Below are 13,413 nucleotides of genomic sequence, written 5' to 3' on the forward strand. Positions count from 1 at the left end.
TTGTGGTGGTACCTGCCTTTAATCCCAGCAGAGGCAGGCAGAACTCAATGACTTCAGAGATCAGCTTAGTCTACAGTGAATTCCAGGACAGTCAAGGCTACATAGTAAGACCTTGTCTCAAAACCAAAACAAGTAGGTGTGTGTCCGTGAGTGCAGATGCCTCTAGAGACTGTCTGATAATGGTGCTGGGAACTAAATGTGGGTTCTTTGGAAGAGTAGCAAGTGCTCTTTTCTCTGTGTGGCCCTGGCTATCCTGGAACTCACTCTGAAGACCAGGACTCAGAGATGTGCCTGCCTCTGCCTCTCTAGTGCTGAGATTAAAGGTGTGCACCATCAACCAGTGCAAAGGCTCTTAACACATCTCTAGCCCCAAATATTTATTTTTAATTATAAGGATGTAGCATGTGGGTATGTGCATGTGTATACTGGTATTACGGAGGCCAGAAGAGTCCCTGGAGCTGGAGTTACAGGGGGTTGTAGATCACCATTGGTGCTGGGAACTGAAAAGATCTTCTGCGAGGGCAGCAAGTACTCTTAACTGCCGAGCCAACTCTCCAGCCCCAAGCTCACAGCTTTAATCTATACATTTGGCCCTATGCAACTTAGGCATTTACAGCTTGCCAATTTCTGGAATTTGAGGGCCATGTGGCCTGAAGAGTGAGAACATAGATCTGAGTTGGGACCCTTTCTTGAGTTCTCATTCAGTTGGTATCTGGATGTTCTAGTCACATCAGGGCCAGCTATGGACTAGAGAGGTGGAGCCAGACTAGCACAGGAGTTCAAGACTCATTCCCTCTGCCCTTGTACACTTTGGACTATAACAAGTTATATATATAAATATATATAACTATATTTGTATGGCAAACAGGCAATGATGGCTCCTGAAATGTACAAACTGCAAGACACCTGTCCAGGTAACCAGCAGGCGACATGCATCATCTGGCCACCAAACACCTGTGAGAAAGGGAGGCCCAGTCTGGATCACCCATCTCCGTGTAACCCACCCTGAATCAGCTCTTTACGGTGCCGCCTGGCGAGCTGGTCTATCAGAATCAAGTTCTCCCCACGCTTCGGCTTTGCCTGCCCATTTGTTTGCATCCTCTACAGTGGTCTCAAGGTTACCAGGGTAAAAGTCTGGCTTGTGACTATCATCTAACAGAAACTTCAGCACACCGCTTGGGAAGTTTGCCCATCCCAAGGTACATTCAACACACTTTTTTTTTTTTCTTTCCCGAGACAGGGTTTCTCTGTGTAGCCCTGGCTGTCCTGGAACTCACTTTGTAGACCAGGCTGGCCTTGAACTCGGAGATCCACCTGCCTCTGCCTCCTGAGTGCTGGGATTAAAGGCATGCACCACCACTGCCCTGCTCACACTATCTGTTGTAATATGTAGGTAGACAGGATCCCTTCCCTATATCTGTGTGAAAACATCCCACTTCTCTGGTGCCTCGTTAAAATTAACAAGGTAAGATAAAGAAAAAAAAGTAATGAGTTCTATGATTTTTTTCCATCAAGAAAACTCTTGTTCAATGATGTTTTTAAGTACTACAACATTTTTATACCTTAGCGGTAACATTTAAATATAAAGTAGTGGTTCAGAATAAAGCCAAGAATTACAAAACATTGTTACTGCAAGCAATTTTAATACAAAAGTGTGTCTTGTTTTTAAACAGTTCATTGGTAGAGCTTCAGTTTCTGCCTCAATTAAAACCAATTGAGATAATCACACAGCAACATGGTCAGAGCTGACAAGGAACAGCAGCTAAAAAACAGGAGCCCCAGACAGCCCCTCTGTGGTCACTTGGTCAGCTGACTTTATTACACACAAAAAAGACGGAAGCAAACGGGACTGGTGAACAGGTGTGCTGGTGAACTCCGTTAAAGGATGAGCAAGTGTTTTAGGTCCACATTTCAAACTGGGCTTATGGAATTCATTCCTCAGTTTATGGTAGGTTGATCGACCATTTAAATAAATAGAAAAAAAAAAAAAGCAGATCAGCAAATCTGTAATTCACAGTGCCACCAAGGAGTCCCCCTCACCAGGGCCTGGGGCCTGGTGAGCACAGGAGTCACTGAGGGCTGGGTTGGACAGTTAGTTACAGATCAGTTTAAAACCCCAATGTTCTGAAGTTTCCTTTACCCCTGAATCCTAGCAGCTATGCGCCCTTTAACACCCAGTATTGAGACATTATGTTAAGACAGTATTGCAATGAACTCTTTGCTATATCATGTGCAAAAGCTATCTAGATGAGGTTCTGTCTCTTCAGCTAAAATTACACAACAGTAAAACAATGGAAATGCAATCTTAAGTGTCCGCTCCTTAATTCTCGCTAACTGAGGTGTCTGTGATTTAGAAAGAAGAGTTCCTTAAACACTTCGGAATTCTTATTTTTTTAATATAATTTATCTTGCTGATATAGCAAGTCAAGTTTATAAAGAAGATGCATTTAGGAATAATCCTAAAAGATAAAGCAGGTTTATAACCCTGCACCACATGAAACCCTATTTAGAGGCTTTTCTTTTTAATACACATTTGCGTCTTGACCTTTTGTTTTCCTCAAATATTTCATCTCTGGGCCCTATCTGTTACAGGGTTACCAGGAAGCAAATTTTATCTACATAAATATTCACATGAAAATAGTAACTTACAAAAAGGAAAAAAAAATAAGGCAGCTTCATAACACAATTCTTCTTTTACAATTTTAACAATATAACTTCTCCCGTTCAGAATAAATATACACCCAATGTATGGAGCAGGATTCAAAGTGGATAGTGGTGTGGGGCGCTTGTACAGTGTTATCGCTTGGGACCTGGAGTCCTGGGGGAGGCAGTGGTGGTCTTCTTAGACATGGTTGGGATTTTGGACGGTTTGGTGAGCCCTCGTCTGGAGCTGCCCTGGCCCCCGGCAGCACTGCTCTCTGAAGTGTCTGAGCAAGCCGACTGCGTCTCTAGAAGGTCAAAGTCAGAGGCGTCGCTTCCTCGCCGGCTGCTGGCTCGACTGCCGGCCCGACTGCCAGCCCGACTCCCAGGACGGCTGGCAGACTTCTTAGGGTCTGGAATTGAAGAATCAAGCAGGAGACTTAGTGGAGCAAACACTGAAATGGAAACACAAGTGACCGACCGGGGGCTGGGGGCTGGGGCTAATAGCTCTTGACTCGCTGCATGGTCTTGGGGAAATCACAGCCATTCTAGATCCACACTTCATCATGACAGCAGGAGCTGAGCCGTTTCTGGTTTGTGAGGCTACCTACTCCATCCTGATGAGGAGCAGAAAGCAACTACTCCCAGCAGCTGGACCACCTTTCAAAGCCGCTCCATCACCACGGCATAGGTGGGGAGCTGGTGAGGTTACAGTGGGTGTGAGCAGATGGTAACAGAGGTGCAGGTGGGGAGGGCCAAGTTTCAGGTTCCCAGGAGGAGTAGCAGTCAGCCAGCTCTTCTTTCCCAGTTCACCAGCAGCCATAAAAGACACGGCAAGTTACTAACAAGCAGCTTGCTTTAGCTCAGGCTGGCCTTTTCTCCCTTTTACTCAACTGCGATAATTTCTGATCCAGAACAAGGGCTCCATCCAGTATTTAGTGTAGGAGGACAGTTTTTGTGGTGACAAGAAAAAAAAGCAATGGCTGCCTAATAAGCGTAAGTGCTCTTCAGCAATGACTCCTGAGAGGCCACCGGGTTAGCCCTCCCTCGCTCCCTCCCGCCCTCAGCCCATGCATGGTGCTCGCTCACCTGCCCGGTTGGCTTTGGCACCTGTGGAGGCTGGGGAAGAGCTGTTGCTGGTGTCACCAGCAAGGGATGTTCGGCTGGAGTGAAAAGCTGGTGTCGGTCGCTTCAGCTTGCTGCCTGATGACGAAATAACCTTCAAATAACAAAAGGTCATATTTAGTTGATACAATCTTTGATAGGGATGTAATTGGATTGTCAATTTAAAAGGCTATTTATAGATAACCATTTGAAAAAGCAAATTAAAAAGTCCAGGAAAACAAAGATATATTTACAAAATGTCCTACATAGATCATGGATTTTTTTTTTTTAATTTTTAAAGTATTCTCAAAATGTTGTTAAGGTCCAATTAAAGTTTCAGAGTATCTTCTAATGTCTCTTCTCCCCTAGAAATGGTAACCTCCCAAGGGCTGTTATCCTGCTGATACACTCCCCTAGGAATGTGAGATCTTCCAGTAGTGAGCTACTTTGGTTACAAATGAATAAAGTGATGCGTTATAATAAGAAAAAGCCAAACAACCCTATGTACCCATGTGCTGGGGCAGCAATCTAAAGCAGAGTTGGGCACCCACCTGCCACCATTAAGCACACGCAACAACTATAGTCAAGATCTCTTTGTGAGCCAGCCTGCTTTCTTCCTTAGGAAATGAGGGATGAATCCTGTCTCTCCACTTCTATCATACACCCTTCCTGTTCAGTGAACTGTCTGAGTCTCCTTGATGGCCAGGGAAGTCTGTCCACTTGTTCTTTACTGAGCCCACACAGTCACTGTTCAATAACCGTCCTCCCCAAACACACACACAGCTTAGACCTTGAACTTCATGGGCTATGCTGAGAGGATACTTTTTTGTCAGAGAAGCCTCACCTCTCAGTACCACTTGAAACTTTCTGCTTCTGCGTTTCCATTTTTAGGGATAGTATTTTCCACTGCCTGGCATCTATATCTGCTTATTACATCTGTCCTAAATTAAAGCATCAATTTCATAAAGGGAGGAACTTTCATGTTCTTGGTGTACCTTCACATCTTAGCACCTAAAGCCATGTGGCAGAGAGAGAGGACACTATACAACTGTGGTGAGCAACAATGCATGGAAGCATGTCTTAACCGGAAGGAACTGCAGCTCATGCCTGCTGTTACTGGGAGGGACTACATTTCCTATGTGATGTTTTTTTAATACCATAGATTTAATGTAGAGAAAGAATATTTTAAAGTCTGATTTAAAATATTACTTAAAACATGGAATATAATTCCAGTTTGTCTATGAAATAAGTTGGGTAAATTGTTTTCCAGAACCTTTAAGATGCTTATATAGATAGGAGAGGAAAGCAGCCTATCTCATTGTGCAAGTTGAATTTCTTCATGAAGGAAAAGCGAAAGCGACAGGAAGTGATTGACACTCAAGCAGGAACTCTCCTAGCCACCTAGGAGCAGGAGCACCAGTTCCAAGAGCTACGCTAACCCTGAGCACTGTTGCCTGAGTCCACAGCTCTGAGCCTCTGGGCTGGGGCTCTCAGTTAGGGCCTGGCCTGGCCACAGGGCATCAAGGAGTAAAGAACTTGAAATAAAAGATTATATTGTAAAGTAAAACAAAAAGGCCATCTCTCAGAGTCATATGCAATCTGTCACAGAGGGAAAAAGCAAGGGCAAGCTGAGTCATGAGCTCTCCAGCAGAAGTGCTGGCAGTGGGACGAGTCCAGAGCTGTGAGTTCATTCACAGCCACTGGCTTCTGGGCCCTCGTTTCTCCAGCTGAAGCTTTGCCTGACTATAAGGCAACACTGTGCTTAGAGGTGTGAGAACCCAAGGTTCCCTGCAGGGGCTGAGACTTGCCAAGAGGGCCGCTGTCTGACAAGTCTCTCTGCCCGGGTTTTGTTTCAGTTCTTCTTTTCCTCTTCTGAGACAGGCTCTCAGTGCACAGCCTACGCGGCCCTGATGCGATGACACACCCGCCGCAGTCTTCTAAGTGCTGCATTATAGTGTGTGCCACCATACCAGCCAGGCTTTGTCTCTCTAACACCGGTCTTCCAAAAGTGTAAGGTATTTTAATGGCTGCATCTGGACATGCTTAACTGTTGGTATGTGCATTCAACTCAAAGCTATAGAAATCCAGGTGTCCAGGCCAAGGAACCAAGAAGGTGGAACTGGAGCCCCAGAGCAGTGGTCACTAGTACGGAAACTGTGCTTGGCTGAAACAGATAGCACCCATGCCTCGAACCGATGTGGCAGCACCAACCACCCTGGGGGGGGGTCTGCAAATCATCCTCTTGTTCTAAACATATAGAACACTGGTGAACATGCGCTGTAGATTAGTTTCAAGTGTTTGTAACTCGTCTGTGTAGCTTATAGTTGGAGACTCCAAGAGACCTAAGTACAGGTAACATTAACAAATGAATAGCCAGGAATGACAGTTATCAATCATCCTGAACAAATGTCAGGCTAAAAACTTGTAAAGTTGTTAAACAATCTTGTTTTAGGCATCTCTTATTCATCTCCAATTTTGGTAAATCCGAGTTAGAAACTCCTGAAAACACTTGACCAACTTGATCAATCAGCTGTGTCAGCAAGCACCCCAGAGATGGAAGAGACATTGGGCTCATGTCAGGTTCTTGGCATGAGTGAGGGCCTCTTCGTGACCATGTCTCACTCAGCAAAGCCATACTCTACCTCAGGGCTGAGGAGCTGGAGGTCAGGACAATGGCTGTCCTTGACAGCTTTACTGTTTATCAACCAGGGTTTGTCATAACATCGAGAGAACTGAAGTGGAGTCTGTGAAACAGAGATCCAAAGGGAAGGGCAGAACAATTGAAGATGGAACAGAACGGGGAGTAAATTGGGAACAGAAAAAAAAAAAGACTAAATTTTAAAGAAACAGAAAACAAATAAAATACACCAAGCCTGATGAGCCAAGATGCAGCAGGTGGAAGGGTCTCTTCACCTGTCAGCTCAGCTGCACGGACAGGACCTGGGCTTTCCAAACCAGTAACCCTAACTCTGGACAAGCTCAAAGTCCTCAAACTGGGAATAAGAAGACAGAACTGTTTCAGATGTAACTAGCCTGAACAGGCATTTTACAAATCACTTCAAAGGTGGTGAACTGTGCACTCTGGAGGTCTGGGCACAGTTGCTCTGTATGTTTTTATGTTCTTTTTCCTGCTAGTCCTTTCAGAGGCTGCCCATCAATGAATATCTACCAGGATGGGAAAGGACAAGGAAGGACAACATAAAGGAGCTCCGCGCATACCTTGGTCCCGCTGGCTGGGGTGGCTGGAGAAGAAGGCATGGATGTACAGCTGTGGTTACTCTGACTAGCACTTGAGCTGGAGCGGGTGGGAGAAGCTGCCCGGGAAGATGGTTTGGATCTTCGACCCCGTGACCGGAATGGAGTCATCCCCTGAGATGCCCCTTCTGGCAGGATGAATTTCTCTCTAAGTTCTATGTTAGTTCTGCCTCGTGCTAAAAGAGAATGAACAAATGCATGCGTGTTGTTAATTATTGAAATGTATCTTAGATGGTCATACAGATGCTTGACCCCATGATAACAGTAAGCTGTGCATAGGTGTTATACCACCTATGGATTCTTCAAAACCAGAGGTCATGTCCTGACCCATAGCCGACACACCAGCTGCGATCCTAGCTTGCTGTAACAAGCAAGCCTGTGAACAGAGGACTATCCACTCTGCTCTCATGTTCAGGTTTTGCTGCTATCCCCTGGGGTAAGCAAACTGTAGCTGCTCAAGGAGACACAGATGCAACAGGACGCAAGCCTCTGACCTTAAACTATTTTCTCTCTCATAGACATGTGTACTTTTTGCTGAAAATTTGCAGGATATATGGTAATAATATAGTGGAGAAAATAAGACGCTTCCTTGAGTTCTGTCAGTAACAACTCTAAAGCAAAGGCTTAGGAAGCCAGGACAGTGAGGATGAGGACAGTCTGTCTAAGAAGTAAACATGTAGGGAGAGAGAAAGATCAAGACCATGCACAAAACTGAGTGAGATTTGTTAAGTAAAATGCTGAAAGCAGTAGGAAGCCGAAGGAACAACTTCAGTAGGAGAAAGGGTCGCAGTGGAAGACTCTGGAGCAATGCTGAAGGCCTAGTAAGTGCTGGCTCCTGGCTTTCTGCAGCTATAAGACCAGAATGTAAAATATAGAGTTTTAGTCAGAGACATCAAGTACAGCCAGAACAAATGTTAATGTAAAAGACACTGCTAACTTAAAAGAAATACTTCCTGTGGAACAGCTCCTTTGGCTTCTCACTGACAACGCTCCGCAGGAAAGGTGAAGCTGCTCATCCGATCCAGACTGCATCACTTTTAGAATACACTAAACACATCCGGCAGAGGGGCGGGGCGGGGCGCTGCCTGAGAAGCATTTGATGGTTTCCTTCTAAACAAGCTGCCTGAGAAACAGCAGCGGGCATAAGAGGAAACCCTGGAAGTTTGCATCTAGTTGTGGACAGCACATTTAAAATGTTTTACAGAGGGCTATAGGCAGGTGGTAGCATGAGCCAGCCCCTTCACAGGCTAAGGCAGGGAGAGTCTTTCAGCCCCTGAGTTTGAGACTAGTTTGGGCAAAAAGAGCAAAATTCTAACTCAACACACACACACACACACACACACACACACTCTCTCTCTCTCTCTCTCTAAAGAGGGCTACTTGTAATAATGGAGTGATAAGATTATGTCCCTCCCACACTAGAATTTATACAGTATTATCACATGAAATACTATACATGATTTTCATTAGCATCTCTGTTTCTTTAGACAAGGGAATGGAATGGTCAAGCCACAGAAGAGGCGGCCTGTCCTCCACCCTAATTCTTCTCTTTTAGGCATTCCTGGCTGTCTCTTTATGCCATTACCCACATCATCTTGTCTCTATTACTCCATGGCATTTGCTGGGTAAAGGTCTACTTCATAAGAGGACTTTTTTTTTAATCTCAGAAGGGATAAAAAAAATCCTAGGAAAGTTGGCTTGAGAGAGCTGGTTTCATGGACACGAGGAGCCACTCTTAGGAGCCCCAGAAGCCAGGACTTAGAGCTCACAGGTTGGTTAGTCTTAGCCCAAATAGCAAGCTCCAGGTTCAGTGAGAGGAATGACTGGGGCAGAAATCCCAGCACCAACCTCTGGGTTTTACATGCTTGGGCACATGAGCACTTGTCCTCTGTCAAGAGTTACTCACTCTCACTCACAATACTGGCATGCCTTTATTTCTTTGAGCAACTGTGTATATACTTTTTATACAAAGATATCAGTAATATTCCTCCATTTCCCATATGTCCTATGCTCAGTTTACAATTTAATATTGAACTTCTAATTTGTTTATATTTTAAAAAATACTGTATCTAATGCTATGATAACATCGAAAATATTTTGTATATATCCTGATTTTCCCTTAGGATAAATTTCTACAAATAGCTTTGACACAGGAGGGAGGGACATTCACTTCAGTGGTGTAATGGCTTATAAGTTGTCTGTGCTCCTTAGGTAACACTAATTAACTCTGGTTCTATGGGCACACATATGCACACAAATGCCCCCCCCCCCCCGATTCATAAGCCAACTGCTTTTAGATTTACGTGTATGAGTGTCATGTCTGCATGTATGTGTACATATCAGTGTACCTAATGCCTGGAGGTCAGAAGAGGGTGTGCAATCCCCAAGAAATGCAGTTAGGGATGGCTGTGAGTCACCAGGTGGGGTTCTGGGAACTGAATCAGCTGCTGTCTGTAAGAGCAGCTCTCCAGTTCCTTCTTTGTTTGTTTCTCAAGACAGGGTTTCTGTGTAACAGCCCTGGCTCTTATTTTTATTTTATATTGTATGTACATGTGAAGATTGTGTGTGTGTGTGTGTGTGTGTGAGAGAGAGAGAGAGAGAGAGAGAGAGAGAGAGAGAGAGAGAGAGAGAGAGTGTGTGAGGGGTATGGGAGGGAATGTGTATGTATATATGTATATATGTATATATGTATATATGTATATGTATATGTACATTAGTGCAGGTACTCACAGAAGCCAACGAGGCTGCTGTAGGTCTCCTGTGTGGGTACTGGGAACTGAACTTGGTCCTCTGAAAGAGCATCTGTTGCTGACCCAGTCATTTCTCCAGTCCCCAAACCATCTTTTAAATTTCCACAAATGAAGATTCCTAGATTTTTACTATCCCAGAAGTATTAATACCAATTCACTTGTTACTTCCTTTTACATACATACATACATACATACATACATACATTTTTTTTCCCAGGAAACTATACAAATGGCAAACCTTTAAAATATACACAGTACATTAGGCACAGGTATACCCATATTTAAAAAGTCATCAGGTTTGGCAGCAAGTAACTTTACACACTGATCGTCTCATCTCACTAGGCCTAGAAGCACTGTTTGTATTCATCTAAAGCATTATGTATGGTCTCCTTTGCAACAAATGAAGTAAAGAAACAAGAAGAAACAAACAAAACCCTCTGGCAGTACCAAAAAACTATATAAACAGCAAACCTACCTAGTGGAATATTATTTTATCTATATCATCTATTTTTTGATGAAGAGTCTTACTATGTAGACCAGGTTCCAATTCTAGATCTTCTGGATTTTGCCTTAAATAGCTGGACTTATAGGCAGATGCTACCAGGCCTAGCAAATAACCTGTCTTCTTGAAGCTCATGTCCCTCCAGCCCACTGGCCTTGGGTGTCTACTTGTGGCACTGTTTTCATGTGACAAGAAAGTACACTGATGGCAGTTACTGAAAGCTGCTGCTGAGTTCTATTTCAGCCAATGAAGAGAAACTGATCACTGAGCTCCAAGAAGGCATTCCTGTAGAGTTGGGGCACCTTACCTTGCTCTGAAGGATGAAGACCAGGGTTACCAAAGTCCACAGAAAATAGCTACGAGATTGCCCTCCCAAATCTCCTTGGAGTTCCAATTGTTACAGAGTAAATAAAGGTAAGCAGGCAGTACTCTCCCAGCCAGCAGCATGACATACACGTGTGAACAGAGCAGGCAGCAGACAAGCAGGCAACCACGGGCTGTAACTGCCACACGCAGCGTCGCTGTTGCTTAGTCTGACCTGATACACCACAAGAAAAATGCGACCATAACAGAGTTGTACAACATTTTTTTTTGTTGTTCTTACAGAGAAAAGATAAAAAAGATATGTATATTGTTTCTTATTTAAAACAGTGAAAAGGTTTTAAAATTAATGATACTGGTTCATGATATGATTAAATATTAAAATTGACAAAACCCTTTTAGAATTTATTAGAAAAGGTACTGTCAAACCTAACTTCTGATGGGGGCTGGAGAGATGGCTCAGCAGTTAAGAGCACCGACTGCTCTTCTGAAGGTCCTGAGTTCAAATCCCAGTAACCACATGGTGGCTCACAACCATCTGTAATGAGATCTGATTCCCTCTTCTGGTGTGTCTGAAGACAGCTACAGTGTACTCACATATAATAAATAAATCTTAAAAAAAAAAAACAGGGGCTGGTGAGATGGCTCAGTAGGTAAGAGCACCCGACTGCTCTTCCGAAGGTCCGAAGTTCAAATCCCAGCAACCACATGGTGGCTCACAACCACCCGTAATGAGATCTGATGCCCTCTTCTGGTGCGTCTGAAGACAGCTACAGTGTACTTACATATAATAAATAAATAAATAAATAAATAAATCTTTAAAAAAAAAAAAAAAAAAAAAAAAAACAAACAAAAAAACAAAACAAGACAAAAAAAAACTCCTGATGGGAATTATTATTACTTAACCATGGTTCTGGCTTGCTGGAGTAAGTGCAGAATGAGTTAAATTTATAGCTACCCCAGCACTCATGTGAGAAATGTATACACTTTGGGTCTCTCTAAATCCTTCAGCACAATAAAAAAAACCACGTACAGGGTGGTGGTAAGGACAACCTGCTTTGGAGCCTAGCTGGTTCTGACTTCAATTATTGCCTGGCTAATCCTTCAAGTTATTTAAATTTCCACACCTCAAGTTCCTACTCTATAAAATGGAGATAACAGAATCTATACCTCATAAGCTGGATATGGATATGAAATGCAATTGTGCTATTTTTAAAGTGCTTATATAGAGGTAATTATGTAGACTAGTATTCAAATTCTGTGGATACCATCTCAATAGAAACATTTTATACCCTGTCAATGTGGGATTGTTGGAAAAGCAATGGTTTGGTGATTTTAAGCATTCACCAAGGCAGCAGATATCACAGAGCCAAGAGATGTTACAGTTTAAGCAAAGCCATTCTCAAAGGACCAGGGTGTAGGGGAAGAGGGACAAAGCATAAAAGCCAACCTATGGGAGACTGACTGGAAACTGAAGAGCTGGAATCAGAGCGCTTTATTTTACTCCCAGGATGATGAACTGGAATAAAAAAGATGTAAACACACAGACAGAGACAGAGCAGGATCCAGAGAAACTAGTCAAGGCAGACAAAACAGCTGGGCCTCCTGTGTCCCCGCATGCAGCTCTCCTCACAGGAAAGAGGACTGGTGGTTTCTGGGCAGCTGGGATTCAGCCATTTGTCTCCTGCTGCAGCTGAAGCTACTATCTGCTCAAACTACACTGAGGGTCTTCTGTTGCCTGGGGGTGGTGGCTGATATAAGCCCTTTAGAGTCCCCTACTTAGAACAGTCACTAGTCCTATGCATGGTAGGGACTTAGCGTGCGCTGAGGCTCGACGAAAGAGGAGCTTGGAAGTATACACAAGGCTTTGGTCTAGGTTAGTACCATTGTCACACCCTAAATGTAATGTCACACCAATACAGTTTTTTCCTGTTTTGGAGATGGGCTTTCATTCTAGCCTTGAACTTGCTATGAACCTGAGGATGAGTTTGAACTCCTTATCTCCTGCCTCTACCTCCCAAATGTGAGAGCCCAGAGACACCAAAACTCTTAGTTCTCATTTCATTCTTCTCTGACAGCTTCTTCAGATTTTTGTACCTGAAACCCCGACCTAATGGGTGATGGGTGGGATAATATCAGACACCTTAATAGGACAAAAATCAGAAAGACCCCCTTCAATGCTTCCTGGAAATCGGCATGGACGGATTCCATCCTACCACGTCACCCATGGTAGGTGCTTCCTTACCTCGGCAGGGGTCATTTTTCACTAGAAACTCGTCCAGGGCCATCCATCCTCCACCAACTCGGACCATCACAGTGCTGCGCAGAATACGGACCAGCCGCAACTGCTGAGAATCTCCAAACTGGAATCAAGGGGAAACCCAGTTAGCGAGAACACCTTAATGTACACTTACAACCCCAGTCCCCTAGAAAGCAGACTGTATTCAGGAATGACGTGATAGTGGGAAGAATTCTGAACTTGATTTTATATTTTTACATTGTCATAAAAAGGTTAGCAAGTAGAAAAGCAGAAAGATTAAGCTAAGAAGCAATGTTGTAAAATCTTTCTGCTGGGGTAAAGTTAGCTCCCAACGGCCACACTCTGACTCCTGTCCCAAGGGTAAAGGAGGAAAGATGGGTTTGATTTGTTCACTTGGAGTCTTCTGAAGACCCTGCCCAAGTGAGCACTGCAGTCTTATGATGTTTATCTCCTTTTTGTTTTTGTTTTTTCGAGACAGGGTTTCTCTGTGTAGCCCTGGCTGTCCTCGGGCTCAGAAATCCACCTGCCTCTGCCTCCCAAGTGCTGGGATTAAGGGCGTGCGGCACCTCTGCCCGGCTATG

General features: G+C 44.0%; 1 protein-coding gene across 11 annotated transcripts in view; it reads right to left on the bottom strand.

Moving 5' to 3' along the window:
• Positions 1 to 1,540: 1,540 nt before the first annotated feature.
• The window catches only part of Macf1 (microtubule-actin crosslinking factor 1), a 338,170-nt gene continuing 326,297 nt past the window's right edge, over positions 1,541 to 13,413 (bottom strand). For 5 of the 11 annotated variants that reach the window (XM_011240417.2, XM_030253097.1, XM_011240416.2 and 2 more), the window contains 4 exons: positions 12,818 to 12,935; positions 6,964 to 7,175; positions 3,730 to 3,859; positions 1,624 to 3,053 (listed from right to left, as the gene is read on the bottom strand). In XM_011240417.2, coding sequence (XP_011238719.2) covers positions 2,797 to 3,053; positions 3,730 to 3,859; positions 6,964 to 7,175; positions 12,818 to 12,935 — 717 coding nt within the window. In that variant the 3' untranslated portion in view covers positions 1,624 to 2,796. Of the gene's footprint in view, positions 3,054 to 3,729; positions 3,860 to 6,386; positions 6,489 to 6,963; positions 7,176 to 12,817; positions 12,936 to 13,413 lie in introns of all 11 variants that reach the window. The other 6 variants (XM_011240415.2, XM_011240418.2, XM_011240414.3 and 3 more) reach the window with 2 other exon arrangements.

The sequence above is a fragment of the Mus musculus genome, chromosome 4 (assembly GCF_000001635.26).
Source record: "Mus musculus strain C57BL/6J chromosome 4, GRCm38.p6 C57BL/6J".
NCBI lineage: Eukaryota > Metazoa > Chordata > Mammalia > Rodentia > Muridae > Mus > Mus musculus.